The sequence below is a fragment of the Myiozetetes cayanensis genome, unplaced genomic scaffold, assembly GCF_022539395.1.
Source record: "Myiozetetes cayanensis isolate MyiCay16 unplaced genomic scaffold, myiCay2020 scf14, whole genome shotgun sequence".
Lineage (NCBI taxonomy): Eukaryota > Metazoa > Chordata > Aves > Passeriformes > Tyrannidae > Myiozetetes > Myiozetetes cayanensis.
The window spans coordinates 8297152-8324198 of record NW_026087048.1 but is presented as its reverse complement, the minus strand read 5'-3'; the positions used below and the strand labels follow the sequence as shown (position 1 = coordinate 8324198).

Genomic DNA, 27047 nt, shown 5'->3' with positions numbered 1-27047 from the left:
AAGTCCAGTCTCCCTTACGATCCCTGGCAGACTTCCTGGAGACTTCACAATACACTGACTTCTCTCATCTAAGGGCAGTGCTGAATATACAAGATGCACAACCATTCGTTCTCCAGAGTCTTTATCAGATAACCGTGTTACACTCTCAAAGATGAAGGTCACCTTTCATATTACTGACACTCTAAAAACCTACAGCGATGCAAAGAAAAACATATAAACCAAGGTGAGACGGTTGAGAAACTCAGGTCTTCATCAAACATCATAAAGCTTCAATTTCATTATTAAATATATACCTCAAATATAATCAAATGCTTCTAACTTTATTTCTCGCAGTTACACAGTTAAACACTTAGCATAAACTGTTCATCTGACTGTGTTTTCTTTTAGGAATACACACACGTATCGGAAAATATTCATATGCCCAGTGTAGCATTGCTAGTAAAACTTCCTATGGCCACCTAGTGGCCTACATGGAATTGACCTATGAAAAATATTTAGGATTACATGAAGATCCTTCTCATCTAAAAATAAAACAAAAAGTACAAGTTTCATAGCTCTTGCATATATTTAAGATATAAATACTAATTTGTTTGCACAGTACATCCTTTAACACAATCTGAGAAATCAAATGGGGGAGGGCGTGAATTTTATGTGAGAAAAACTAGTAAAGAAAGCAAAATTAAAATGGCCCTCAAGGAAAGAAACAAAAATTAAGGGAGCAAAGTGTGAATTGAACTAATGATCCGAATGCATGAATAAGTAAATAAACAATCTGCACTATGGTCACAAGTGTTATTAAATCTGTATATGAGAAAAAATGGAAAAGGGTACCATTAAAGAGAAAAAAGCAGCTAAATGCTTGCATAGTATGAAATGTTATGGAAATTCACCTGTTGTCCCCATTTTCAATAACTTAAATGAATATCACTTAAAACAGCACACAGATTAAAGACATCTGTATATATTTCAGATTTCAATATTAATGCCAAAAATACATAGTATGATTTTACATAGGATTTATGCTACATTAGAACACTAAAGACAAACATCACTTGAGTATTAAATGAAACATTAAATATTAAATAACTGAAAAATAAAATAAAAAGTGTAAACACTAAACTAACTTGGGAATTTGCTATTGCAACACATCCAATGAAGTGGTTTTAAACAGTACAAAAAGATTAGATTTAAGTATGTTTCCAGTCTACTTGGAATACACAAAGCTCATTCCAGAAACCTTTTAAAAACTGGTCCAGGATCACATCGAACCTTCTTTCTCTTGAGCGCTATTTTCATTCCTTTACAGACTTAACTTTATACTGTTGTCTCTACCAATCTTCACTTGTAAGAAGTAATCAACAGTAAAATGAATACTTGAGTTTGCCATTGTTTGCTAGCATCTTGGTGAAAACTGAGGATTTGTTGGAGATTCAGTGTAAGATTTGAGTTCATATGCAGCGCCGCTATCAACTTCCATGGATTTCCGAGAGAATAGGAGCCTTACATCTCTGTGGAGGTAGATCTTTCCAGATTTAGAACTCTGGAACCTGAAAAGATACAAATACATGTATTATCTAAAACAAAAGCTTGATCTTTAACTATTATTGAATAAAATGCATTCCTTTAAGATGTTAAGGCCAAAACACATTTGAACAAACAAAATGAGTCAGTTAAAAATGGAAGAAAGTATAACCTGACACTCTTATTCTACTTTGTTTCTTTTGACATTTAAAGGTTCTCTTCCTAATCACCACTGCAGTGCAAAGCTTTGAAAGTGCCATGGAATATTTGAAGTTCAGACTACAATTATGTACATTGATGATTAAAGCTCTCAGCAATCTAAAACAGCAAACAATGCTCTTCAGTGAGCACTCCTGAAGATGTCCAAAGGGCACCCTAAGCACCTACGAAAGGGAAGGTTCAAATATATACATATCAAATGTACATTTCAGTGCTAGCTAACATATTTCATTGCTGTCTTTATGAATGGAACACTAAGAAGTTTACTACTGCTTTGCACCACACACCAAATTTAAGTCCAGCTTGAGAAGGAGTAGGTACAGGGATCTCTGCAGGCAGACAGAAGTTTTTTTGCACAGAACAGGGAGCTATTTCAAAGAGACTACAGTTCACTGGTCCAATCACCAAAGTAAACAGTAGTCAATTCCTAGGCCCATTCATTTTTTATGCTGCAGCTAAACAGCCTAATTCACATCCTCCAAACCTGCCAGGAATGTGTCAGTTCCACTTTTCCTGAGATTTAACAACTGTATATAGTGAGACGAGATCTGCATTTCAGAGAACTGTATTCTATAGTCTTCATCTGGCAGAACTCCTTAAGTTCCTTCCCTCAACCAGGAAAGCCAGGAGAGCCCAAGGAGCATTTCTTAGGGCAACTGAACTTTATGCCCCTACCACTATGCCACAGTGAGGGAGAAATGCATTCCTACTGTAACAGAAACAGCAAAGCTACTGCTGTTGTCATGACAAAATGATACCATTACAAATGCTGAGAGCAGTGCATGCTGTATTACCACAAGTATTACAATCTGCACAGTTTTTTAATAGGCATTTACTTATTGATCCCATTGAAGCAAAAGTAGTATCTCTAGAATAGACCTCTCCATAATGCAACTGAAATTCTGAGAAGTAGGAGAACGACAAACAACTGTGGAAGATCCATCAAGGTTTCATCATCTGAGGAAGGCAGGTTCCGTGCCACTGTTCTGTTCAGAGGAGTGATGCAGAATAGCCTGTAGTCATCCCCACAGCCAGACAAAGGAAAACTCTGTTCTCCCAGATACAGCTGTCAAGGGCATTAAATGTGGCAGGGTCCAGCAGAACACTCCTACTGGCTCCCACAGAGCTCTCATCCATCACTATTTCTTTGCTCAGTGCTGTCAGTGTGAAAGCCCTTTACCTGGTAGGCAAAGGGAAGAGGATGATATCTTAAGAGAGGACTCTGGAGGAGAGCACAAGAAGGAAGAGTGAAAGGGACAGGGTACAAAGTGAACACCACAAACAGTTAATTCAGCATGTAGCTCATAAGACATTTTAAAAGGAAAAATTTTACTGAAAAGTCTATTGCAGCAAAAGTATGACTGAAATTAATTCATATAGAATACATCTAGTTATCAAAGCACCATCATAAATTAGATCTCCATTCCCATTTTACACATGAATCTTTCAAAAAAATTATCAGCAGGTCTATTTTTAAACTTCTGAAGCTTGCTGTTTCGTATTGGTGATAATCCTGCAAGACTCGCTTTGCTCAGTGGATAACGGTTCCCTGTAACGTGGTGTTTCTGAGAGTGACATTTCACAAAGACTGAAGAAGGATAAGTGGGAGATTCATCTCTGCATCCATCACCTAATTTTTTGCTTTTAGGCACGTTTGCTGTAGTAATTGGGATTTAGAAGTGTTGCTTTTTATACATGCAAATACATTGGAATAATCAAGAGACAACCATTACACTACAGCCTTGGAAAGTGCTGATGGAGTGGCCAGTATGAGACTGGCTCCAGAGCTGTGGCAGCTCCAGCAGTTTTGTGTAAGAGCTTAAAAAAAAAAAACCAACACAACCTGACATCTCTGACAGATGATGTCCCATGAAGAGTAACAGCAGACAAATATAGGAAGGCTTAAATGCAAAAATATCAGATGAGCCAGAAAGTCTGGCAGAGGAAAGAAAGTGATAAATATTACTGAAGAAATGATAAATCCAAGCACCAAGTCCCTATAAGTATTTTACAGGCTATCAAAATTCACAGAGTGAATTTATTTGAATTTTGAATTTATTTGAAAATTTGAATTTTCTGTGACTTTATTAAGTCACAGAAACAGGATATAGCAGGATGATCACAAAAACATTTGTAGCAAGACATGTTTTGTAAGTGGAAAAGACTATACAGCACAACCTATAAAATCTTTAAGGAAAATCATTAGGATAAGGATACAAATTTCTAGAAAAGAAAAAATGGCAAGAGACCAGAAAGATTGAAAGCAACTGGTAAATCATAAACAGGAGGTATCTTCAGCTTCCAGCAATAAAGGTAACATATGTCACATAAGGAAAATATTTTTTAAAAAGTTTCTCAACCCCTTGAGGAATCACTACTTTTAACCACCAGTTTCAAGCTTATCCTCCACTAAGCCTTCAGTAACCTCTGTTTAGCTGTTAAGCAACAACAATTGTGCTCTATGCAATTCCTGGCAATGTGTCAGTAACTAAGGCTGTTGACCAAGCTTTAAAACCTTGGAAAACGCTGAGCTGTGGGCAGGTTGGCTGTTTAACTGCCTTTCACAGGGTGCCAGAACGTGACCTAGAAACCAAGGGATGGTCACCATCCTCACAACACCAGGCAGAAATGAGGCACAAGCAGAACTGAATTCACAGCTCTTTTGCTCAAGTAGGTTTAATTACAACACAAAAAAATCATTGCTTCACAGAAAAGTTATCCCCAAAACATCTTCAAAAACCAACTTAAACTGCAGGTGCAACTCTTGATTTTTTTTTTTTTAAATAGCGAATAGAGCTCTGCTGTCTGTGCAAGCTACATTTTGTATTTCAATAGTGTAGCTGTGTGTACAAGTACAGTCTAATGGTGTATTGAACAGGATCTCAAACGTACAGAACTGCATGCAGAAGCTGCATATACAATAAATCTGACACTTTAAAGACTGTTGTAGAAAATCTGGCCGCCAGTGTTAAGCTCCAGACCTATGCAAGCATTTTTGCTGAATTACCACTTGAAAAGGAGCTTTCATAATGTGAGTGCTGACAACTGTGATTAAGGCCTCGCAAGCAGATGCGACCACAATGCAGCTCACTGGTGGTGACTTCATTTGTTTTTTTGAGCAAAATTTCAACATGTAAGCTTAAGATGCTCGTGCTCAATAACGACTGCAGCTATAACTGAAACGCTGTTGTAAGTCAACTTGAGCAACAATCAAAAATAAATCTTAATTATTAAAAACCTTTAGGTTTGCATCAGTTTTCAGTGAAATGGGTTTCAGGAAACATTGCTGCTTTTAAAAATGAAGTTTTAAAAAACAATGCATTAATATACTAAGATATTTTTAAGGTTTACTAATTAAAATCCATCTTTAGTAAAGAAGGTTACTAAATGGACAACTGAAACTTTCATAAAACCATAAGTGCTCAGTATAATAAACCACAAGACAGATCAACATAAGCTACTGTAATATTTCAAGGAGTTCTGGTGTTCTTACATTATGAAAAAGGACCCACTGCTAGGGTTCATTGCAGAAGAAAAAACTTGTGGCATACTCTGCAGTTACTCACTTTCCAAAGTAAGCAGATAAGCATCATAATTGTGAGAGGATTTTTTCCAGTCAGAAGTGGATGCATTTCCAATTACACATTATAAATCCATGAGCTGATTCCTACCAGAGGGCTGAAAGCTGAGCTAAATTGTACAAGTATTTCAAAATAAGAAGCATTAGAATGGTTACATTTCTGTCTCTCAGCAGGTATCAGAAATAGGAAGCTCTTTAAAAAGACCTCTAGCTGTAAAAAGTGACAGAGCAGAAAACACACCTGCATTCAAACCGCATTAAAGTAGAAACTGAAAGGAACACAATGTACGCCTGAACACCAGACCCACCAGGCCACAGACTTCTGCCCACTGCTGCAGCTGGTGCCTGTCCCCAGTTCCTCTGCACAGATAGATCAACACTACAAGTGAATAGAGCCTTTTACTGGGGCTACACACTTTTTCAGAATTTACCCCCAAAGAAAATTCTTAGAAGGTGGTTAAGTTAGGCATGACAAGTTAGTGTGGCCTGAAAGGATGAATTTCAATCGAGGTTAAAATTCATAATTAAAACACAGTTCCACAGCCTTACTATCACACATTTTCACACTCCAGTAAATCAACACACTTTTTTTTATGACTGTCAACTTTCACTTCATGGGAGAGCTTGGCCTGGAATCACTGATCTAGACAAAGGGTTTGAAAAGTATGCTGGGTAGAAATCAATGCTGCTAAATAGGAAAAGTAATATGTAGCAGAAGTAATTCTGAAGAGGAGAGAAGTGTAAGATATTTCATTTTGTTCTGCTTGCTCACTTCAGAATGTCAGCCACTGCTGCGTTTCCTAGTGCTGCAGTGAAAGCACTGGGTCTGCACATACAGGCTTTGGTTCAAACAAAAATGCAGGCAAAAAATCTGCAAACTGCAGGAGGACAGAGTACATCCATCATTCCTCCTTTGTATCCAGCTGCAGTCTCCAGAACATCCCAAGAGCAGCAGCACAGCGTCTGGTTTCAGGCAGTGCTTTGTAAATCATTTAAGGAAGATTGAGTGAATATTTTATAAAGTGAAAGGCATTATCAGCAGTGTTGTATCATGAAACAGGTATTTACGTTTTTGCTACTAAACACTGCATTTTTAGGGGTAACTAAGACTGCTTTTCATGTTAAAAGCTATTCTGGTAAAGAGGTATGTGTGAAGCAGTCTGGGTACCTTCTCTACCTTGATCCTTAGTTTGGCTTTTGCCCATATAACATCCACACTTCCTATTTCCTTTAGCCTCAGAAAAAGTGCATTGATTCAGCCAGAACAATATCTCTCCTGCTAAGAAAAGATTTAAGCTTTACAAAGCTATACAAAACACTTCAATGCCAAGAGAGAGCTTTATATTCTATGTTAACTTTGTTTCTACCAAGCAGAATCCAAATTATTCATTAGCTCTTCTTCCTCTCCTGTCTAGCTTAAAGACCAAGTTAAAAGCATTCCTTTTTTCAAATAAGTCTGTATACAGAAAGGCTGGCTGGGAAAGGAATGATCAATTAAATTTTGGCAGGTACTTTTTTTTTGTGGGTTTGTTTGTATGGTTTTGTGTTGGGTTTGTTGTTTTTTTGTTTTGTTTTGTTTAACTCCAAGGAGCTTACCTCAAATGTATGAGGTAGCGTAGTAGCCTTTCTTCAGTCTGTTGACTATTTTCTTTATTGACAGTTCTCTTGACTTCTCGTCTCACAGGAACCGAAAAAGTTCTTTGCCGTAGGAATGTTTGATGATTAGCTGGCATTTCTCTCAAGTCATAGATCACCACAAACATCTTCACCACAGTTTTGTTAGGGTTAAATAAGGTCTGAAAAGACAAACAGCTCAATAATATACTCTTTATAGATGACAAATTTTAAAAAAACCCCAACAAACCTAACCCAAACTCAATCTGCCAAAGTAGTTCTCCATGCACTTGCTTCTCCTGCCACACAGAATCTTCTATGGAAAAACATTGTGAAGTTTTCCTGTTAATCAACACTGCAGCTACTTGCAATTTCCATTTTTAAATATAATGCTAAGCACAATGTATTCTGAATGAAGCACTAGTATACGACTACTCTTACTTTTGCTAATCTGCATCCCCGTTTTTGTTTATTTTTTCCAGTCAGCTTTTTGTCTACACTGTTTTCCAGACACAACACACTTGCAGGAAGGAAGCACAGGGCTGGGTTCCACTCTTAAACCTGAAATTATGAATGTGTTACCTTGGGTTGGGTTCTTAAAAGAAAGGGTCAGCTCATTGATTTTAAGCAGTGACTGTGATTTACTTTCTGGTTTTATTACAAATAAAGGGCAGTGTTACAAAATGTAGATACAATTATTCAATCTTAATCGCTTGAGAAGAATTTCAGGATTTGGACTGTGGCCTAATTACTTCCCCAAAGTCACAGTGTCCCCAAGTATTCTGAATCTCCTTTAACTGATTTTAAGTCTCTTCAGAGCACAGATGGGTTCAAAGGTTGGGAGTCTTTTTTATGCCACACACGTATTTCTATTTTGAATAACTACAGTACCTACAGAGATGCACACTTCCACTGCTAGCTTCATGCTCATCTCCAATAACCTCATCTCCTCTGCATGACTTTCTTGATATTAGTGGTTTCAAGGCACCCTTATCTGCTGAGTACGTACCACTTGTATTGTTCCTGAAGGCGGTACCCGATAACCCCTTTTACCAAGGGACTCTAAAGTAATTACACCCTAGAAAAACAAAACAAAACACACATTTAGTTCACAGAGAGAGAGAAACAAATCATAATGTTCTATTCATGTAATTATATTTATTTGAAATGCAATCAGTAATGTATAAAAACTAAAAATAGAGAAGACGATGCATTTAAGATGCAGTTAAAAATCAACAGTCAGGGCCTTACAGATACTTTGGCAGACCATTAAAAGCTGTGCAACAAGGGTACATTCTCCTCTTGAAATCAGATCCAAGTTTTCACATCAGGGAGCTATGAGGAAACAGAGCTTTCTTCTCAATGCAGCTGGTAAGTTAAAACAAAAGATTTGCCTCTTCCTTTCAGCTTCTGTATCATCTACTATCACACCAATAACACTCCAAAGCTCACAGAACTGATTTCTGCTTTTCAAAGGCAGCAGATGCACTTAATCTTCCATTCTAATCCAAACTTCTGGAACAACGACAACTGTTTTTGTACCAGCTGTGATCCCGAGTGCCTCACATGGTGCTGAAACACTGCTGAGGCCTCCCTCAGGTACTGCCCCAGAGCACATCTGATCAACCTGCAGGGCACCACTGCTGTAACCCACTGCTCTGGACTTAAAAAAAACCACCAAACAACCAACCACGAAAAAAGACCCCAAAGCAGAGAAACTAGCTATACAAACAGGAACAATGTTTCTGATGATGGAGGCACTACACAAATGCTGTATTAATCCTGGGAGACTCAGCCATAATAGCATATTTAGAGCATGTGGGAAAGCCTGAAACAATGAAACCCAGCTAGGAAAATAAGCAATGCTACTTTAACTATTTGAGGAACATCAGAATCCCTTCACCTCCTGGAAAATCACATGAAATAATCTAGAAAGATGAAAGCAAAACAACAGATACTTCTTTGCAGTGGTTAAGACATACACAAGTTTATTCAAAGCCATTACTTAAACTCTAAGCAATTTCATTTTCTGAATACTTTTCAAAACCAAAGGTCAGAAATATGGTAACTGCTATGAATTTAAAATCTAAATATTGGGATAATCAGGTGTTTGTTGCTGTAGTTAACATGTTCAAACAGACCCTTTACCATATATTAGACAAATATACACATATGAAAACCTCTGAGAATTGGATCTGTCACCTAGGTAAAACTGAGATTCCTTAATGGGCATTCAGAACAAATCGAGCCTCTAATTCAGTGCCAGCATACAAGACACTGTTTGCTTTTTACACATGCAAAACTTGTGCTCTCATTGTAGAAATGTGGAACAGAATTAGCACCCAGAGACAGAGAACACAAATATCATGTTGGTGCAAACATCAGCAAACCATGCAGCTTGTGAGAGTGCCGCGTTTCGGGACAGCTCAGATAGTATTTGCTTTAAAAGAAAGGGCTGAATAGCTTTCCAAAGTCTAAGGTCTCCCTCAGCAACTGTACCTTGGGCTGCACCTAGGCCACTAGGGCAGAGTGGTTAGTTGCCCAGGGCAGCTGCTTGTTGGGACAACAAGATGTATCCCATTAAGTCCACCTATTGCCTCATGGCCTATTTTAAGCTAGATGGATAAAAGGAAATGGTAGGGGTTGATCACTGCAGTGCAGAGGAAGACAAATACGTTCAATATCCCAAGACAGGAACAGTTGAATGGAGGGGCAGAGAAATAGAGGAAAAGTACTAGTTAGGGAAAGGAAAGGAAAACAAGAGAACTCCATCATAGGCAGTTGAAAATAACCCAGGTCCCTGCAAATCTTCACTTCTTGAACCTTCTACTCGCCAAGCTTTTGTTCTTCACCTCCACATATCAGAATTTATTTAAAATAAATCCAACCACACACTTACCATGTAAGGAGAGGGCGCATTGTCATCTGAAACGCTGTAGAATGACACTTCAACTGGCAGAGTCATGTGCGTGGGACAAAAGACTCCACTTGCTCCCACTTCTGCTGTGAAACCCTCCACGACGCCAAGTGGGTCCAAGCGAAAATTCAGGACAGACTCCTGAAAAACAAAACACATACAGCTTAGCTTGGGAATGCCTCAAATAAAACACAGCAAAAATAAGCAGCAAACAAGGAAACAAATCTGTATAAGAACTTGGGTCTTTCCTGACCTGCCAAAAATCAACACTAAGGTAAAAAATCATGAACAGCAGAATGTTCAGTATGATGATAGTGGTTTAAGAGAAAGCATCATCCAAATCCTGGCTTCATCCTACTGAAACTGGTGCAAAAGCCCACAGAGAACTTTACTGCAGTAGGATCTATGCACGATTTTTGATGTATACTAACTGAAAAAAAAAACCCAAACAAACTAGAATCTGTAACTTTCCTCAACAACTTCAACTCCATATTTCACGAAACAGTAGAATAAAACCTGTTAATGCACTAGCTGTTAGTTGCTGTTAATTTGATATACTACATAAAGTGAAGAGTTGGAGACTACACTTCAAAAACATTCTGTTCACTACACTCATTTAACACAGTTTTTGTGACATATTAAGTAGACTTTAAGAGGAAAAATGTAAATCCTTTTTTCTAGGTAAGTACATTATAAATATGAACAATTACAGGTTATTAAATCTCATTTAGGGCAACAGAACATCTTCTAACTTGATCATAGTGGGAAATAAAAGCTTAAACAACTCATTGTATCTGATTCTCTGAAATAGAAGATGTCTGGGGCATGAAGTAAGTGCCTTTACAGCTGGAAATTAAAACAAATTTTATTCAATTTAGTTAGGAACTTTTACATTCTAACAAGGCTGGAATTATTCAAAGCAATGTACTTTTAAAAGTGGTACAGAAGAATACTAAAAATACCACAAGAATTCTAGAGAATATGCAATACCTCAAAGTTTCCCAGAAGGCTAAGACTTGTTACTGGTGGAGCACTAGAACTTAGAAATGGTTTCCCATGGCTGTCTGGATCACCGTCTCTATTTATACATTGTTGTGGGCTATTAAAAAAAGACAGAATAAATATAAAGAATAAACACATTTGCTTTTGTCTTCTGGGTATACACAGCTCTAGAAAGAATAATTTACTTACTGTATTACACAACACTGTCCTAAAGAAGTAAGAGTTGAACACTGCCTGTTAATACTTGAGCAAAAAATTTCTAGTTAACTGAAAAAAATATTTTCACCAGTTTTATATTACAAGGGATAAGGACAATAAAAATTTAGGTTGTTCATTAACTCCATTAGCTGGAACCAAAGTATCAGATTATTTTCTCTTGTATGCAGATACTTTTTTCTCATATCCTGAAGTTTCCAACATCAAACTACCATACTGAAAACTGTTTATGTTACATGTAGTAACATACAGAGCGTCACGGTTGGTTCCTTTTAAAAGTTTAGTTCTCTGAACAATTTAAGGTAAAATGCTTAACATGTTCAACATTAAGAACAAAATATAACACACAAATAACACTGAGTTGAAGAAGAATCAAAAATTACTTTATTTTCTGTTTGAAAATTCAAGTGTATCTGACAGCATATCTACTCCTGCACAGGACAAAATTCATTCTGGCAGCAGCTCTCATACCATGGTCATGTCCCAGAGTTGTGCAAACCTGGAAACTCCCAGGACAACTCAGCTGCCAAGCCCTGTGTAAAGGATTCTTTTGAACAGCATTTTTGTCTTTGCTAATGTGTTTTGTTGTTGCATATAGGTATGAACATACATTATGCCTCCCTCAAAATTCTTAATGTTTCTGGTAAATAAAACATACCTTCTTGCAGACAGACATTTCAAGTGCAGCAGTGATGAATCCAGATCAAAGCACCCAGACTGTGTTTTCCTTTGAGGAACCTCAAGAAGGAAAGAAGATGCTAATTTGAAAACTGAACCGCTAGTACAGGCAATTTTGCCAAGTAAGCACATTTTGCCAGGAATTTTCATGACATTACAAAATTATAAAAACAGAGCAGAAGAGAGTAATTCCTATACATTTTAAACTTAGTGTAGAAAATTCTAGAATTATTAATGATGAGACTGTAAATTCTAATTAACAGGAAGTACCTAAATAAAGACATTCAGGAGGCTGATGTCTCTTGGAACAGTACAGAATGTTAGTAATAAACAGGCTGTAACAATTTCCATCCAATTTCCCTGAAAATATGACAGCCTTTACAGGCATTAAAGAATAAAGCATATTCTGTGTTGATTACAGAATGTCACTACTTCAGTAATTTTAACTGGGACTGCCTGTTTCTTTTAAACTCCCAACAACCCACCAAGAACGGTAACAGTTCCCCAATGTCTGTCTTGTCACAGCAGCTTTGTATCACTAAGTCATTCAATGACATCTCTGGTTGCTGAAAAATGTACAGTACAAACTGTTCACAGAAACAAAAGCTTTGGAATAATAGGCAATCAGGTATTAAAAACTCACACAAAAACTCCTAAATGACAAAATGTTAACTTACACTTAAAATACAAATCTTCAAAATGCTTTCCTTTGTGCTCTAAAATAGCATTAAAGCATTTTTCCATAGGCTTTTCTAATGCCACCTTTTGTTAATCTTGATTAGATCTCAACAACTATCTCTTTAATATTTTCTTTTCCAAAATTATTGTTCTGCTTCATTTAACTCCCACTTAAGTGTAATTTCCACTCAAAAGAATATTATTCACTGTGACACAAAGTAAGCACACACATTTCACCTAGGTATTTTGTCAAGTTTTATACCATATACAGACATTATAATAACAAAATACTCTCTTTCTCAGTTAAAAGATAATTTCAACAATAACTTACAGGACTTGAAAGCAGAGGCAGTCCAGTTCTGGGATGAAAAGCCTTGGTTGAAGTTCCATCCAGGGATCGAAAATTATGCTTCCGCCACGTATTTGTGTGTTTTAGAGATGGTGCCTTCTGTCAGCAAAACAAATTTACTCAGGTTATCAATGGGATATTTCAATGGCCCATCACGATAACGCTTGCTGTAGCAGAGAAGACTCCTGCCCCAGGTGGATCTGCATCACACCAGCATGTTATGTTATGAAACATTCAGTATAAATTCCCCTTGACTCAATCTACAATTACACAGGCTGCTCACTAAAGATCACATACCATACTCAGATACTGGCGTGTTTACAAAAAACCAGGATGCCTCACAACCTATGGAAACTGTAGTGTCAACCACAAGTGGAGTGAGACCGTGTTCTTCTCAATGTTACACTTACGAAGGTGCAGGGCAAGCACTGCCGGCCAGGCTACAGAATCACACAAAACCGTTTAGTTTGGAAAAGACCTCCAAGATCATTGGGTCCAACCTCTGACTGATCGCTTTGTCAACTAGACCATGGCACTGAGTGCAACATCCAGTCGTTTCCTGAGCACCTCCAGGGACAGTGACTCCGCCACCTCCCTGGGGAGTCCATTCCAATGCTTAACCCTTCCTGTGAAGAAATTCTTCCTGAGTTACTTCAGACCAAGAAGACAACAGTAACATGCTGCTTCCTACAAGATCAGGCTTAAATCCCTCTTCATTTTGGTCCTTAGCAGACATAGGGTACAAGCTCTCTGACTAAGAGCAGCTACAGGAATTAGTCTGTTCCCCCATGTATTTACCTGCACGTCCGGGTTCTTCTGCCGCTCGCACTTTACTATGCTGTCTTCTGTAGGTTTCTTCTGAGAAGTGCTTTGAAAATCGAGGCCTGTTGGGTCTTCATTCTCATCGTGTGCAGTTTTTGTTTTATCTTGTTTGGTTTTGTTTTTGAAACTGTCATGGTCTTTACTTAAATAATTTTCAATACTAATAAGCTGAGTATTTTGCTCATAAATATTTGGTTTTTTTGAGTCTTTATCTAAACACTTGAGATCATTTTTGTGCAAAGAGTCAGATACCGGCGTCGCATTTGCTTTTTTTGTACCTTCAAGTATTCTGCATTTATCTATCTGTAAATTGTTAAAACTGTCTGTGCCATTGTTCTCACAAACAACTGTTCTTTCTTTAAGTTTATTTGTGCAAATCTGTTCATCAATGCTGTTGGAATTTGAACCCTGTTTAACTCTATTGGTTATCTGGTCTTTCTGTGCATAACCAGAATGTATTGTTTCCAATTTATCTAGGAATTCAGATTTATTTTCTTTAATACATGATGATGATGTGTAAATGTTACTAAATGCATGAGAAGTTTTATTTGGAGTCTGATGAAATGCATTTTGGACAGCTTCACTGGGTTTTGCTAAAACCAATTTTCTTCTTGCTTGGAGTTTCAGAGAAGTTTTTGATTCTCCATCAAACCTAGAAGGACTGATGGGAGTATCAGGTGTCTTTGTCCCTGATTTACTGCTGTCTTCTAACAAAGAAAAATTGGATTTAGCAAAAGAAACAGATGATGGCTCCTTGCCTTTTTTCAGTAAATTTTCATCTTCATATGTACTTCGGAAAATTTTTGAAGTAACTGGACTCGCCTCGTGCACCTTGAATGGATGTCCAGCAGTGTGAGAAGTAGCTGGATCACAATGAATCAAGTGTTGGGCAATCCTTGCTATCACCTCCTGTCGCTCCTGGAGCAGAGAACTGATCAGGGGGTTACTCTCTCCTGCTGACTGACGGCCACAGTGGTTCATTGGAACACGGGCATCGAGCAGTGTGACCTCTGGTACTGCTCTAGTTTTGCCTTCACCACCATCTTCTTGTATTGCATTGTCTAAGTTGGCAGTAGGAACAGGGGAGGCCTCCTTGCCTTTCCTTGGCAAGTTCTCATCTTCATAAGTACTCCGAAAAGCTTTTGGGGTAGCCGAGATGTTCTCATGTGTGTTGAATGGACGTCCAGCAACAACTGGTGAAGTAGCTGGATCACAGTGAATCAAGTGCTGAGCAATCCTTGCGATGACTTCTTGTCGCTCTTGAAGTAAAGAGCCTATCAAAGGATTGGTTTCTCCTGTGGGCTGATGAGAGCAATGACTATTTGAAACATGGGAATCTACTAGAGAAAAGGATTTCAGAGTTCTGACTGGTGTTTCATGAGATTGTGTCTTGTTGTCTGCTGTACCATTATAGCACTGAACTTTGGAGTGCGATGCCCCAAAGTCAGACCTAAATCTGGTAGATGGATAAAGTTTTAAATTTCTGATAGACGTAGTAAATTCAGGCATCTTTTTTCCATTAAGTAGGCCTTCAGATGTCCTTGTCCACGTCTGTTTCCCATGGAAACACTGCGGACTGGAAGTGCTGCCTTGCTGTGCAGCACTGGAGTCGCTGTGCTGATGTAACTTGCGCTCCTGCATTCGCTTTTCGTAAAAGCTGAGGTTGGTGTGAATACTGCAGGTCAAAACTGGGTAGTTCGATTGCCTGGGCAAGGACTGGACGCTGACTCTCAAGGCCACATTGTGAGAAACATTAGGAACAGGAAAGACATGCTCAGTGGGTGTCTGGGAGAACGTCCATTGCAAGTCCACATCTGCAGCGCTCACCCTAGAACCATACAGAAGGGCATTTACAGACCTTGCTAAATGAAGAGTCTTTAATTATCTACTTCATAACACAGATGTCTAAGAAAAAGCATTAGAGACATCAGCAACTGCTGTACTTGCAAAGTATATGAATCCTATAAAACTGCCAAAGTACTAGGCCAACAACGTGGCACCTTCTAAAAACAAACAGGAAAACAGGAGAGAAGAATGATTTTAAGACAAGCTGCAACAATCTGCAAACAGCAAACGAGCTTTTTTCTGTTCTGGGCATACCTGTACAGGATGTTTCGGGGAACAGCACCATGTGAAACACTCAGCCACGCGCTCAGCTGAGAGAAGAAAACAAAGGAGCGAACTGCCAGCAAAAGGGTTTTCTCCTCAATAAATCGATCTCCACTCCTAGGACATTTAAAAAGAAATACATGGATGTTGGTCAGAATATTCAGAGAACTATTAGAACTAGAACACTGTCAGATCTTCAGTCAGAAAATGAGACATAGCTGAATCAAGCAAAATAATGAAATTTTGAAGATTTCAGAGCCTGATTTGGTTTTATCCACATTAGAATTTACACCATTTAACATAACAAAAGTTAAATGTATGAAAAGGACAGTTTTCAGCTAGGAGCTTTTCATACTCTGCATTGCACAATGTGCACTGCAGAAAGTTTGAGCACAGGAAAACTAAAACTGAAGTGCTTAGATTTCACTAGTAAACAGTGGTTTTCTTAGATCAGTCCTCATTGCAAAGGCCAGTTCAAAACCACTAACCAATTACTTTAAGAACTCTAACATGACAAGATTCTTGCAACTATCAGCTAATCCTAATATCCAACTTACTGTCGAGGAACTGGCTCCAAAATCCACCTTTCTAAGAGCAATGCATCTTGTTTGATTGCAGGATCATTTAAATCATTCCCCTCAGTGGTGGGCCCTTCATCACTATAGCAACAGTCTGGAAGTAGCATCACTTCTACCATGATTGGAATATTGTTCTTCCACAGTAGCATAACTTCTGATCTGGTTCGCCTGGCCTGACGACACTGAGGGAAAGAAAAATGTCAACACACACAAGCCATAAAAATACTAGCCAGATTTAAATCCAATTTAAGAACATATTCCAAAGGACTAGAAAAGAGTAAGGGTTGAATTAAGTAAATCAGGTTCCATCAAATCAGATATCCTATAAAAGGAAAAATAATTAACAAATCCTTCACAGTTGCCATTTGAGCAACTTTTGCAGAAAATTAAAAAAGCTCATAAAAATACATTTCCCCAACCACTACACTTTGCTGCCTTGTAGCTTTCTCTCCACAAGGCATCTTCTTGGATAGACACACTCAAGCAGTATCTTTATAAATTCTGTGTCTTGGAGCAGGCTAATTTCTGCATGAATATACCTCAAATTCCCACAGGACTTAAAAACTTTTACTTGGGAGATGGGATGCTCCAAACTTACTCCCAAACAAACTGGCTAGATTTGATGTGGTTGTGTTTTTTGGATCACTAACTTGTCAAGAACACCTAGAAAAGCAAAAAGTTAGGTAAGTCAGCCTACATTTTCTCTCAAGAAACCCCAGACCAGGAATGCTAAGTATAGCACTTGTCATCTGCATAATAAAGACTCAAATAGGTACTGCATTCAGGTAGTCGTGCAGAATTTCATGTTCAAGGATAAAAGGCTTAATGATCTCTCATTTTAAGGACAGATCTATTATTAGTAGGATACTGAATTACATACTCCTTTAAATGGGGGACTGACAGCAGTTGTTGCTCATGCTTAACTGTGAATGCACTCTGGGGTTCTGGCTGACTTTAACCAAGGATGCACACCAGGACACTTGAAATGGGTCCCACCATACCTGGGCCAGTTTGTCGCTGCATTCATGCTTAGTTGTTGGTGGCTGACTCGACTGTGCTGGGGGGCAGTGAAAGCCCTCTGTCCTGCCCTTGATGGAATACTCAGGTGTCCGACCTTCCGTGATCAGCAGGGCCAAGGACACTAGGAACTCCTCAGCTTCATACTCAAAGTATTCATCCAAAGTATCTGCCATTTCAAAAAGACAAAAATTAATGACATCTGCTGTATAATAAGCTTTCAGGTGTTGGCTGACCCTGCAGTTTGTTTCAATTTACAACTTAAAATGAGAGAGAGGGAAATGGATCTTTATATCAGACTGGCTTCACTCCCCACTCTACCACCACAAAGCAACTTTCTTCATCTCATAACATTGTCACTACAAGCAGACAAAGTTCAAAATACTCTAAAGAAAGCTTCATGTAGTAAATGGTCAATGTACCACATTTCAGCAGGGCTGAGAAACAACGTTTATGTTTCCACAGCTTCTCTAGAATACAAAAGATTTCCTGGGCTCTAGTGGGAGACATCTGATGAGAGCAATGAATTGGCATTGTTAGTATCATGTGACAGATGGAAAGAGAAGGCACAATATATAATAAAATAGATTTAAAATTTAAGGACAAAGAAAATAAATATTTACTTCCATTAGAGAAAAAGTGGGACACAGTGTTCCTTAAGATTTTTATTGCAAGTCCCTCCTGCTGAGAGCAAGGCTTACTTCAGAGGTCCATTTTTAGCTACCATTAACACACAGGAAATGTTCCTAAGAAACATACAGGGGTATTCATTGTTTTGTACTATGGTCAGTGTAAACTTGTGCAAAGAATTAAAACTCAACAAGTCTCTGTAGACAAAGCAGCAGCTGGCAATGCTCTTCATGAAGAACCCTGGCACACTCAGTTCCTGCAGTTAGGATGCACCATTTTATGTGTGAAGGGTGTTTTGTAGAGCACCCTTTTCCTCCTCCTCTCTCATCACGAGGATGTCACTCATCATTCAAACAGATTTAAGTACAACCAGATCATGTCATTCCCCTCTCTGCTTTGAAACACTTCAAGCTTCAAAATTATTTAATTACTGAAGAGGTTACAGAAAGCTCTCTTTTCCAAGAAAGCTAAAACACATTAACTTCAAAGTCTATTTTCAGAGCAGCAAAGAAAAGCAGGTGGAGGCAAGGCTGCCAGCAATTCTTTACCTTTATTTTTCTGCTTTAGGGGAACAAAAGCACATGACATCTTCACAACTTCAGCTTAAATGTCCTATGTCATCCACCAAAACAAAACTGCCACAGGGACAGAGTTAATTTCTATTCATGTTTCAATTGCCATGCACAAAATACCTTTCAGAAGTGTTTTTTGTATTTGTTCCCTAATAGCAGAGCATTTGGCAAACATTACAAGGCAGACTTGAGAGACCCGTACAAGAATGGATGCGTGAAACAAAAGCTCCAATTAAATGTGCAATTATCTGCATATGCAAATTGTAAAGTGTGTAAAACCAGATTTTGCATGTACATATTTGCCTAGCCCGAGCTTGTACAGCATGGACCCCAGGGCTTACAGCCTATTCTGAGGCATCTACTTAAGGTAAATCAGAGAAATCAGTCCACTGCCAAGGAACTCGTTGCTCATAGCACAGGAGCCCTCATCTCTACTGACTCTTTTTTCCCCTCCTTTCTACAGGAATGCACTTACAGAGCTGCTCTGGGTGGCAGGGACAGTCTGTAACTAGACACAGCTGGGGGTAGGGCACTCCTGACCCACACTGCATGTGCCACATCTGTACCCACACATCCATGAAAAGGTGCCAGGTGCTGAAGAACAGGGTGCTTCCAGGACATTTCATCTGGACACCACGTGCCCTCGGGCAGAAGAAAAGCCAAGGGACGGATGAATTATCCTGGAGGACCCCATAAACATGTGAACAACACCTTAATTTATCTGGCATAAGTTAAAATGGTCATTCCCCTGATGGATGGCAGAAAATGACTAATAAAGGGTGCATGAAAGATTAAAGGAATGGTAAATAACAGAGACAACACTTAGGCAGTGATATGAGTCACCTACAAAATTAGGTACCTGCCTTTTTTTTTTTTTTTTTTTTTTCAGCTGAAAGTCTGGTGAACAATAGGCAAGTCATACCTGGGAATAGGAAAAAGGCATTTGGGAAGACTGAAAAGAATTTGGATATACAACAGACAAAGAAACAGTAATTGAAGCATTATCTTGCTGCTAAGCTCATCTTTTTATGTCCAAAGGCCATGGTAGTTTCAAGAAAGCCACAGCAGGAAGGATCACTACTGGAGTATTTTGCCTACTCTGACATAGAAGTTCTAAAAATCTAGAAAGTGTTCAACAGGAGTGAAATTCATTTAAACAAGAATTGTCTCATGCGTAGCAGACTAAACAAAGCTAATTCCTCCTTAAGAAAATGTTCAAGCAGAGTTCTTTCTAGTTAAAATATGTAAAAACATCTATAGTTTTTAAGAAAAAAGTATAGAGCGTGATCAAGATCAGCATGTGCACAGTTAAGATGTAATACCTGAAATGAAGAATTTTAAATGGCAAATAACAGTAAAATAAACATGCCCTTTAATTAACAGCAGTTTACCATGAGAAGCAGCAGACCTTCTATTATTTAGCTCTCTATTTAAAAAGATAATCCATATGTTATCAAAATCTTCTGGACTTGGCACAAATTGATAGATAAATCCTATGGCCTGAGTGCTTGTGCTGAGCAGGTTAGATTTAGGTAAAAAACCCAACCCTTTTTTTGCATTAAAAATCATCTGATACCAAAGCTTATATTGCATACTTGAAGTGCTCAGTCTTCACAGATATATATCCCAAGTTGGTACCACAAGCCATAGACAGTTTAAGCATGTCCAAATGCAAGTTCCAGTGAATATTAAATAAGCAAGATCTAGTGAATAAAGCAGGGAACATAAATCTGAAGCGATCATCGCTCCAGATTCAGATTGCATACACAATATTACTTTATGGAAACAGACAAAACTTGCTTCTAAGTTCAGCTTGCAAATACTGCCTCTGTTCCTGTATCAGACCTATTATTTCAGAAGCAACCAGTTTCTTACCTTAAGGATGGAAGAGAAGACCCAACTAGAGAGACATTTATATATTTATATTGGCTGCAGTTACAAAAATACCACATTGTTTCAAAATAAAAAGTGCATCACTTTAAAGGGTGATAAACAGCAAGTACTGAACTAGGAAAAGCTACTGTTTTCATAACAGCATTATAAAGACAGGGCCAGCACTTTAAAATTATGTCAGAAATGTAACAGACCAGTTATCTGATCTGGACTTTTTAAAAAAAAAGTAAAAGCACAAATAGCAATAGATATTGAGGAAATATATTTTCCTATAAAGTTGATGTAGCATAATTTTTTTCAACTCCACTAGATCTCTACATCATTTAGCAACTTCTAAGAGTTTTCATAAATAAAAAACCCTGTGACTATTGAGTAGTCTGGTAATTGTTCCTATACAACAGACACAGATGATGCAAGTTGATGTAATTGAGGACAAGTGTGGAAAGACATTTATAGAAACAGCAAACTCAGTGTTCAGTTAAAAAATCTTACTCTGTGTGTGCTGTAACTGTTTGGTTTTGTGTATGAATCAGCCCTAAGACACATCATATATTGTGTATAGAATAACCTCAATCCTACAACCTGATTATAAAATATGAGTTACTCTGCTTCATCTCTAGCAATGGAACATACAAGTATATAGCATAAAATATGCATCCCAACAGTGTGTAGGGTTTATTCCTCTTAAAACAGAAGAAAATCCAGTAACTAGTCACAAGTACATAGGAATTAAAGTAATAAGGCACTACAACCCTTTAATCAATACATTAAAGTTTATTGACCAGGTGGCCACAAGAGACAGCAGCAGATGTCAGAGTACTCTAGAAGGAAAAAAGACAAAACTCTACATTTAGACCAAAGCTAATATGCACAGACCAAAGTGTAGAACACTGAAGAACTAAAACCTGAAGGCACATCATTTTGTCTTCCTTTGCCTCTTCACATCCCAACCTCAACAAAGACTAATTTTCTACACCTTCTGGACAAACAGAAAAGTCCATTTAACCAGAGATGTCAAAAAAGTCTTCAATGCCTGTCCTCCCCCATCCACTACACACAGGTATGTGAGCACTGGAATAAAGAATACTCACAATTCACTCTCACCCCTCCCCCCCAACAAAAATTAAATTGGCTCACATCCTAAGACATCAATTAAAGTTAGTTATGTGGTAGCAGGGATTCACAAATCCACTTAACTGTAACCCAAGGACTCTCCCAAAACTTCGGTTAATCCAGTTATGCCCAGTTGACTCTTTTCCCAACTAGGTCACACTAGTGCAGGCCAACTCCCTTCCCTTTCCTATTACAGCATTTTCTGTAGTAATTACAGAAAATGTTTTCCTGAAATACTTGTATTAGAAGAGCATTTAATCTATTCTCTAGGCTTAGGCAGGAAACAAAGACTTTTGGTACCATGTAACCCATTGTGCTCCAGGTGCCACCAGAAGACATACTTGGAAGCTGTTGCCTTGTCTTGCCTGGGGACAGCAAAGCACTGAATGGCCCCAGCAGAGCCTCCCCTGCTCTGTGCCATCCTCCTATCATGACCAGGCAGTGATACAACTGCAGTCTTTCTTAGTCCATGCTTATTTTATTGTCCCAGCACCTTTCATACTGCACTGCTGACCACAACTATCTATCAAGTTCCTCCTCTCCTCAGAAAAAGAGCTCATTTTTGTAAACTGCCTTTCTTCAAACAAAAGCAGATTTGTTCAACTTGAAGTATCTATTACTCCTCACCTTCCCCAGCTGAGGGCTAATTTCTTCATGAGTCCATGAAACAACTAATAATTTCCTTTGAATATGTTCTGTAACAGTCCAGAGCTTTTCTAAAAGATTTTAGGCACCCATAATAAATTTTGAAGGCCACCAATTTAAAGTAATAACATTTCTATTTCACTTCTTAGGAAGTTGAAACCTAATAAGCAAAACAAAATATGGAGTGCACGGTGCAGGCTGTTGGGATTCCCAGCTGATGCAAGCCCTGCTCCTGCTCTACCCAGGCTGTCCAGTGGGTTCTGTGGCATGGTAGTCTACATCTGCTCTCTGGGTTCCTTTTTGAGAGACTAAAAACATGGCTTAAGTACTTGGATCTTTCTGTACTTGTAGTACAGGCAGTCCATAAGGAGACGCTTCAGTCTGAGAGTCCAACAGCAGGACAATCAGGTACGCTGGAGAAAAAGGGGCTGCAATGTCAGCAGCCAGAACCCATCACAACCTAGCAAAGGCACTGCTCTCCATTGAGAAAATTACAGCAGAAGCTCTTCTCCCAAAACAGTCAACTCTGAATAAGTTTCAGTATCTCCCTATTCCAAGAAATAGGTTAAAGGTAGTTCCACATTTTAAGAGTAAGGCAGGGATTCAAGAAACTACTGTAAAGGAAATGAAACACAATGTAAACGTTTGACTAACAGCTTCTCTTCTGGAATTAGAAACACCTACGGATGCTTTGGTTAACTAATTCCATGTTGTGCTTCACTTCAAAAGAAAGTTGCCCTTGAATCCCCCAAATTCATGATTTTCTAAATGAGCAGTCATGTTGTGTCTGCATATTACAAACCCATAATTATATCTGAAGTCACACGCTTCAAAAGCTTTGCAATATTAACAGTTAAGGTTTAATTTAAGCTATCAAGAGTTAAAGTCATGAGATGGCCTACTTGTTTCAAGAAACAAGCTATTAGCTACTTAAACTCAAGCAATGAATTCAAATGCAATGAACTGGTTACTCACCTTAACTTTGGAAAAATCCTATACAGATTTTTTTTTTACCCACATTGACAACTGTCTCACATTCCTATGGCTCAAGATCTTTCAGCTAGGGGACAGTCATTGTGAAAACATGAGAGAAGCATAGCATTTCATCTTACTGTCTCCTTCCTTTTTTCAGGGTACCAAAATGAACCACTACCTGATTATCAAAGCATTTCAGCTGTAGGCAGAAAATGGCAGCATAGGAATTTGTATTAGAACAGATGCATACCTGCTATTCAAAGAAAATAACAGTATAAGGTATAAAAAGTTGCTGGATCTACACAGTTTTCTGTAGAACAGGAAAAAAATCACCTGTTTTTGTGCCATTATGCCAGTTCATAACTAGAAAAACAAAACAAAGCACACCATCTTATAAGTTAGGGGGGATTTTTAAAAATCAAGACACAGCTATGTGGCAGCTGATGAAGTTACTCCAGAGTTCCAGAGCAATAAAAAATCAATCAGTGCCATCAGCTGCACTCCAGGGTGCAGTGCTGCAGTAACTCCCCTGGTATGTGTGTATCACTTCCTATCTACCGCACGTTCCTGCTGGACGCTCTCACAGCATCCAGAGCTAATCTTGAGGCAGCTTTACTGTAAATAAAGAGACTGGTCTTAAAAATGGGCTGGGAAAAAAATAAAAGTACAATTCACATTTCACTAAAACTTATTCAAGTTCAAACAGCTTAGTAAGTAAATACAGTTAAATTCATTTAAAGTTTAAGTTTCCTGCAGTCACCTCAGAAACTACCGCTCTCTTGAGAGTGTAAAAGGCAGACTGTTAAACTGATCTGGGTGTTCCCATCTTGCTTCCTGCGTTTTGGCTGACATCCTATTTTGCCATCACCATACTGCTTACTGAGTCACTTCTCTTCTTCCAACTGTGGCTTGCTATTTTTACCTAAGCAACAACCGTTTAACGTGCTTCTTTTGATTTGTGGGCATTAAACCAGATTCTAAATCCAATATTTGCATTTTGATCAGGGAAACTGGTTTTATTTTCTCCTAAATGGACAAAGAAAAGGAGTATGTAAGAATCACAAATTGTGAAGTAGGTCAATCATTACGATTTCAACATCTGTATTTAGTACAAGGAAACCAACACCTGAAAACATGAACTTTGAGGCTTATTTCATACCTCAGGTCACCAAAGTCAGAAGAGAACATGTACATTCTAAAATACAGCTGTCCCACTTTATCCTGACATGGGTATATAAGTGTTGAAATGTTGGTATAAAGCTGTAAGATTATCAGTGCTACAATCTTTAGCATTTTAAATAGAACAGAAATATTAAAATAGAATAGAAATATAGAATACAAACGTACTATTGGGGGAACAGAACACTTGGTTTTTGCTGATCCCTAAACTAAAGGTTGTATTTGTACCAACGTGTTATAAGTGGATAGGCCCTGAAAGCAAAGAGGACTTGGCTCAGCTAATGCCCTTACTTAACCAATTTTCTGTTTTCCTTTATATTACAGTTTCCTACACTGTGATTACATTAAATGTGACTACACAAAAAAATCTGAAGTTCTGCTATAATGAAACAAAGATGCCTATCAGGAGCAGACCAAGTAATTTGCATTCAAAGCTTTTTACATTTTCCTTTACTTAGCTGATGCCTCCGCCTAAATTAGGCTGTGTTTGAACAAACTGCATGACTTGATAAACCTACCTGAACAAAAAAAACAAAAAACAAAACACAAAAATAAAAACCAACAAAAAAACAAACAAACAAAATTAAATCCCAACAAAGCAATAGGATTTCTAATTCTGCTACTCAAAACTATTTTTCAGGTATTTCTCTTAATTTCCAAAAGAAAATAATTAGAGAAAACATCTCTTTTTGAATTAGTATGTGGCTCTAAGTATAGAACAGACACTCAGTTGCAATTGGAAGGAAATAAAGGGTTTATATTTAGCCTTCACTCACCACCAATGCAATGATTTACCACCCTTATAAATATGCTGATATGAATTTTGCAGAATTATATTGAAAACAAATTATCGAAATGCTCCTGTTTTAAATCCCACCCTGGTTCACAGGAGGGAGCGAGGGCAAGATGGAGCTCAGCCCTAGGGCAACTTCACAGGCACTGGCACCACAGTGCGAAACCACACCCAAAGTGCTGGGTTTGGGGGCTGAAGGAGCCGGGTGCCACCCTGGAACAGAAAACACAGCACACCTGAGCTTACAGAATATGTGAACATTTCTTCCTAACGTGTTTTCTGGGAAAACTACTAAGAACTTTTATATTAAAAATTTTCCAGCAAATTCCTAGATACATATGTTTGATTATGTTTTTTCCATACTTTCTTCACTGATGTCGAGGACTTTCATAAAGGCTTCCCCAGCCAAAGGAACTTTGGGAGACGAGAATGATGACCATCTTCACTGAGGCTACACATTAGCTTAAGAACAAGCTTAGCAGCAACTACACGGCTAAGACACAGAGCCTGAAGGCTTTCATCAACTCGCTAAACTTCATGTTTGCTGTAAATATCATACTGCAGTGGCTCCAAAGCTGCTGCTTTCTTTTCAAAGGAAATCAAACATGAATTAACAATGAAAAAGCACAAGTATTTAGCTACGCCTCATCTCTTTCTGAAGGCATATCATGCATATGACAGTTGCAGCATTGAGTTAGGAAGTATAACTATTTGGAAGCCAAGGCATTCCTCCCATTAAACAGGTTGATGGCAGCTCTGCGTTAAATTCCAGTTGTGATAGCATTTTTATAATACATAAATAAAAGTGTGTGCCAGAAATTTTATTTGAGGCCCTAAACACAATACAATTCAGCATGACAGACATAAGTTTCTGCTTTAATTTGTTTAACAATCCAGCTTAATAAAGATTTGCAAACTTCTGTAATATTTTATACAGAGATTGGTTTAAAGATGGAAAGCAGTAATTTGTGATAATAAATCACTTTCACATGTTACTAGAAAACAACACAGACCTATTTAAAAATCCTACAGTAGGTATTTCAGTGCTTATGACAGCAGCCCTCTACTTAAAACACAACATGTTTTCATCTTTTGCTGACCAGATTTTTGCTGAAGTGTTACTCATTTTATCCCTCTGTAGCTTATCCTTTTCACAACAGATCCAAGTATCTTTGGGAAGAGCATTCATGTGAATGTAGGGTTATATATGCCAAAAAATGCTGGTTTCTAAAATTTCCACACTAACACCAAAAATTTTTCTCTTTGGGGTATTTCATGCTTTATCTTCTCACCTTAAATATTTATTGTGCTTAGAAACTTTGACGATATATTTTCGAGTGTTCTTGTGCTTATTTTTCCATTAATACAGATAAAATAACACTTCTGAGGAGGAATGTGGAGTAGAATTCAGCTGTCAAAAGGATTTTCAGCAAATGATTTTGGAAGAGTCATTAAGGGCCTGACAAAACTCCAGTGGGAGCACAAAAAACTCGCTGGGAAAGGCCAGCTGCACTGTGTGTGCACAGGTTCCACTCTGGTTTACAACCACCAGGCACAAACTGGAATTCTTCTTCCATAAGACTGTTGCAAGAAAAGTAACTGTTACATCATGTGCTCTTTGCTTCAGACCATAGATGGACTTCTTCGAAAACAAACCAGAGAGAATTTGAAAAGTGCTATGTGAGAGCACTGACTCATTTTTGGGTGGAATCAGCAGGGATGCCGTAGCCACTGGAGTCAAGGAAACCCCCTAAAAAAAGTACCATGTTTACTGACAGGATCACCCCTTATAGAAACCTTTCACTAAGCACTCAGCCCTCAGCACACCATTGTTGTCAAGGCAAGTGACATTTTGTAAGCACCAAAACGCTCGGCCTTCCACACACTCCAGAAACCTTCAAGAACAGTAGTCAAACACTCATCTTCCCACCATGGTCAGGTGCCCAA

General features: G+C 38.3%; 1 protein-coding gene across 3 annotated transcripts in view; it reads right to left on the bottom strand.

Moving 5' to 3' along the window:
- Positions 1 to 104: 104 nt before the first annotated feature.
- Positions 105 to 27047, bottom strand: part of ATOSA (atos homolog A) — a 48023-nt gene continuing 21080 nt past the window's right edge. For all 3 annotated transcript variants that reach the window (XM_050309685.1, XM_050309684.1, XM_050309686.1), the window contains exons 2-12: positions 17285 to 17469; positions 16263 to 16465; positions 15697 to 15822; positions 13573 to 15424; positions 12757 to 12873; positions 11728 to 11807; positions 10842 to 10950; positions 9834 to 9992; positions 7944 to 8012; positions 6917 to 7116; positions 105 to 1547 (exon numbers count right to left, since the gene is read on the bottom strand). In XM_050309685.1, coding sequence (XP_050165642.1) covers positions 1394 to 1547; positions 6917 to 7116; positions 7944 to 8012; positions 9834 to 9992; positions 10842 to 10950; positions 11728 to 11807; positions 12757 to 12873; positions 13573 to 15424; positions 15697 to 15822; positions 16263 to 16465; positions 17285 to 17469 — 3254 coding nt within the window. In that variant the 3' untranslated portion in view covers positions 105 to 1393. The remainder of the gene's footprint in view (positions 1548 to 6916; positions 7117 to 7943; positions 8013 to 9833; positions 9993 to 10841; positions 10951 to 11727; positions 11808 to 12756; positions 12874 to 13572; positions 15425 to 15696; positions 15823 to 16262; positions 16466 to 17284; positions 17470 to 27047) is intronic.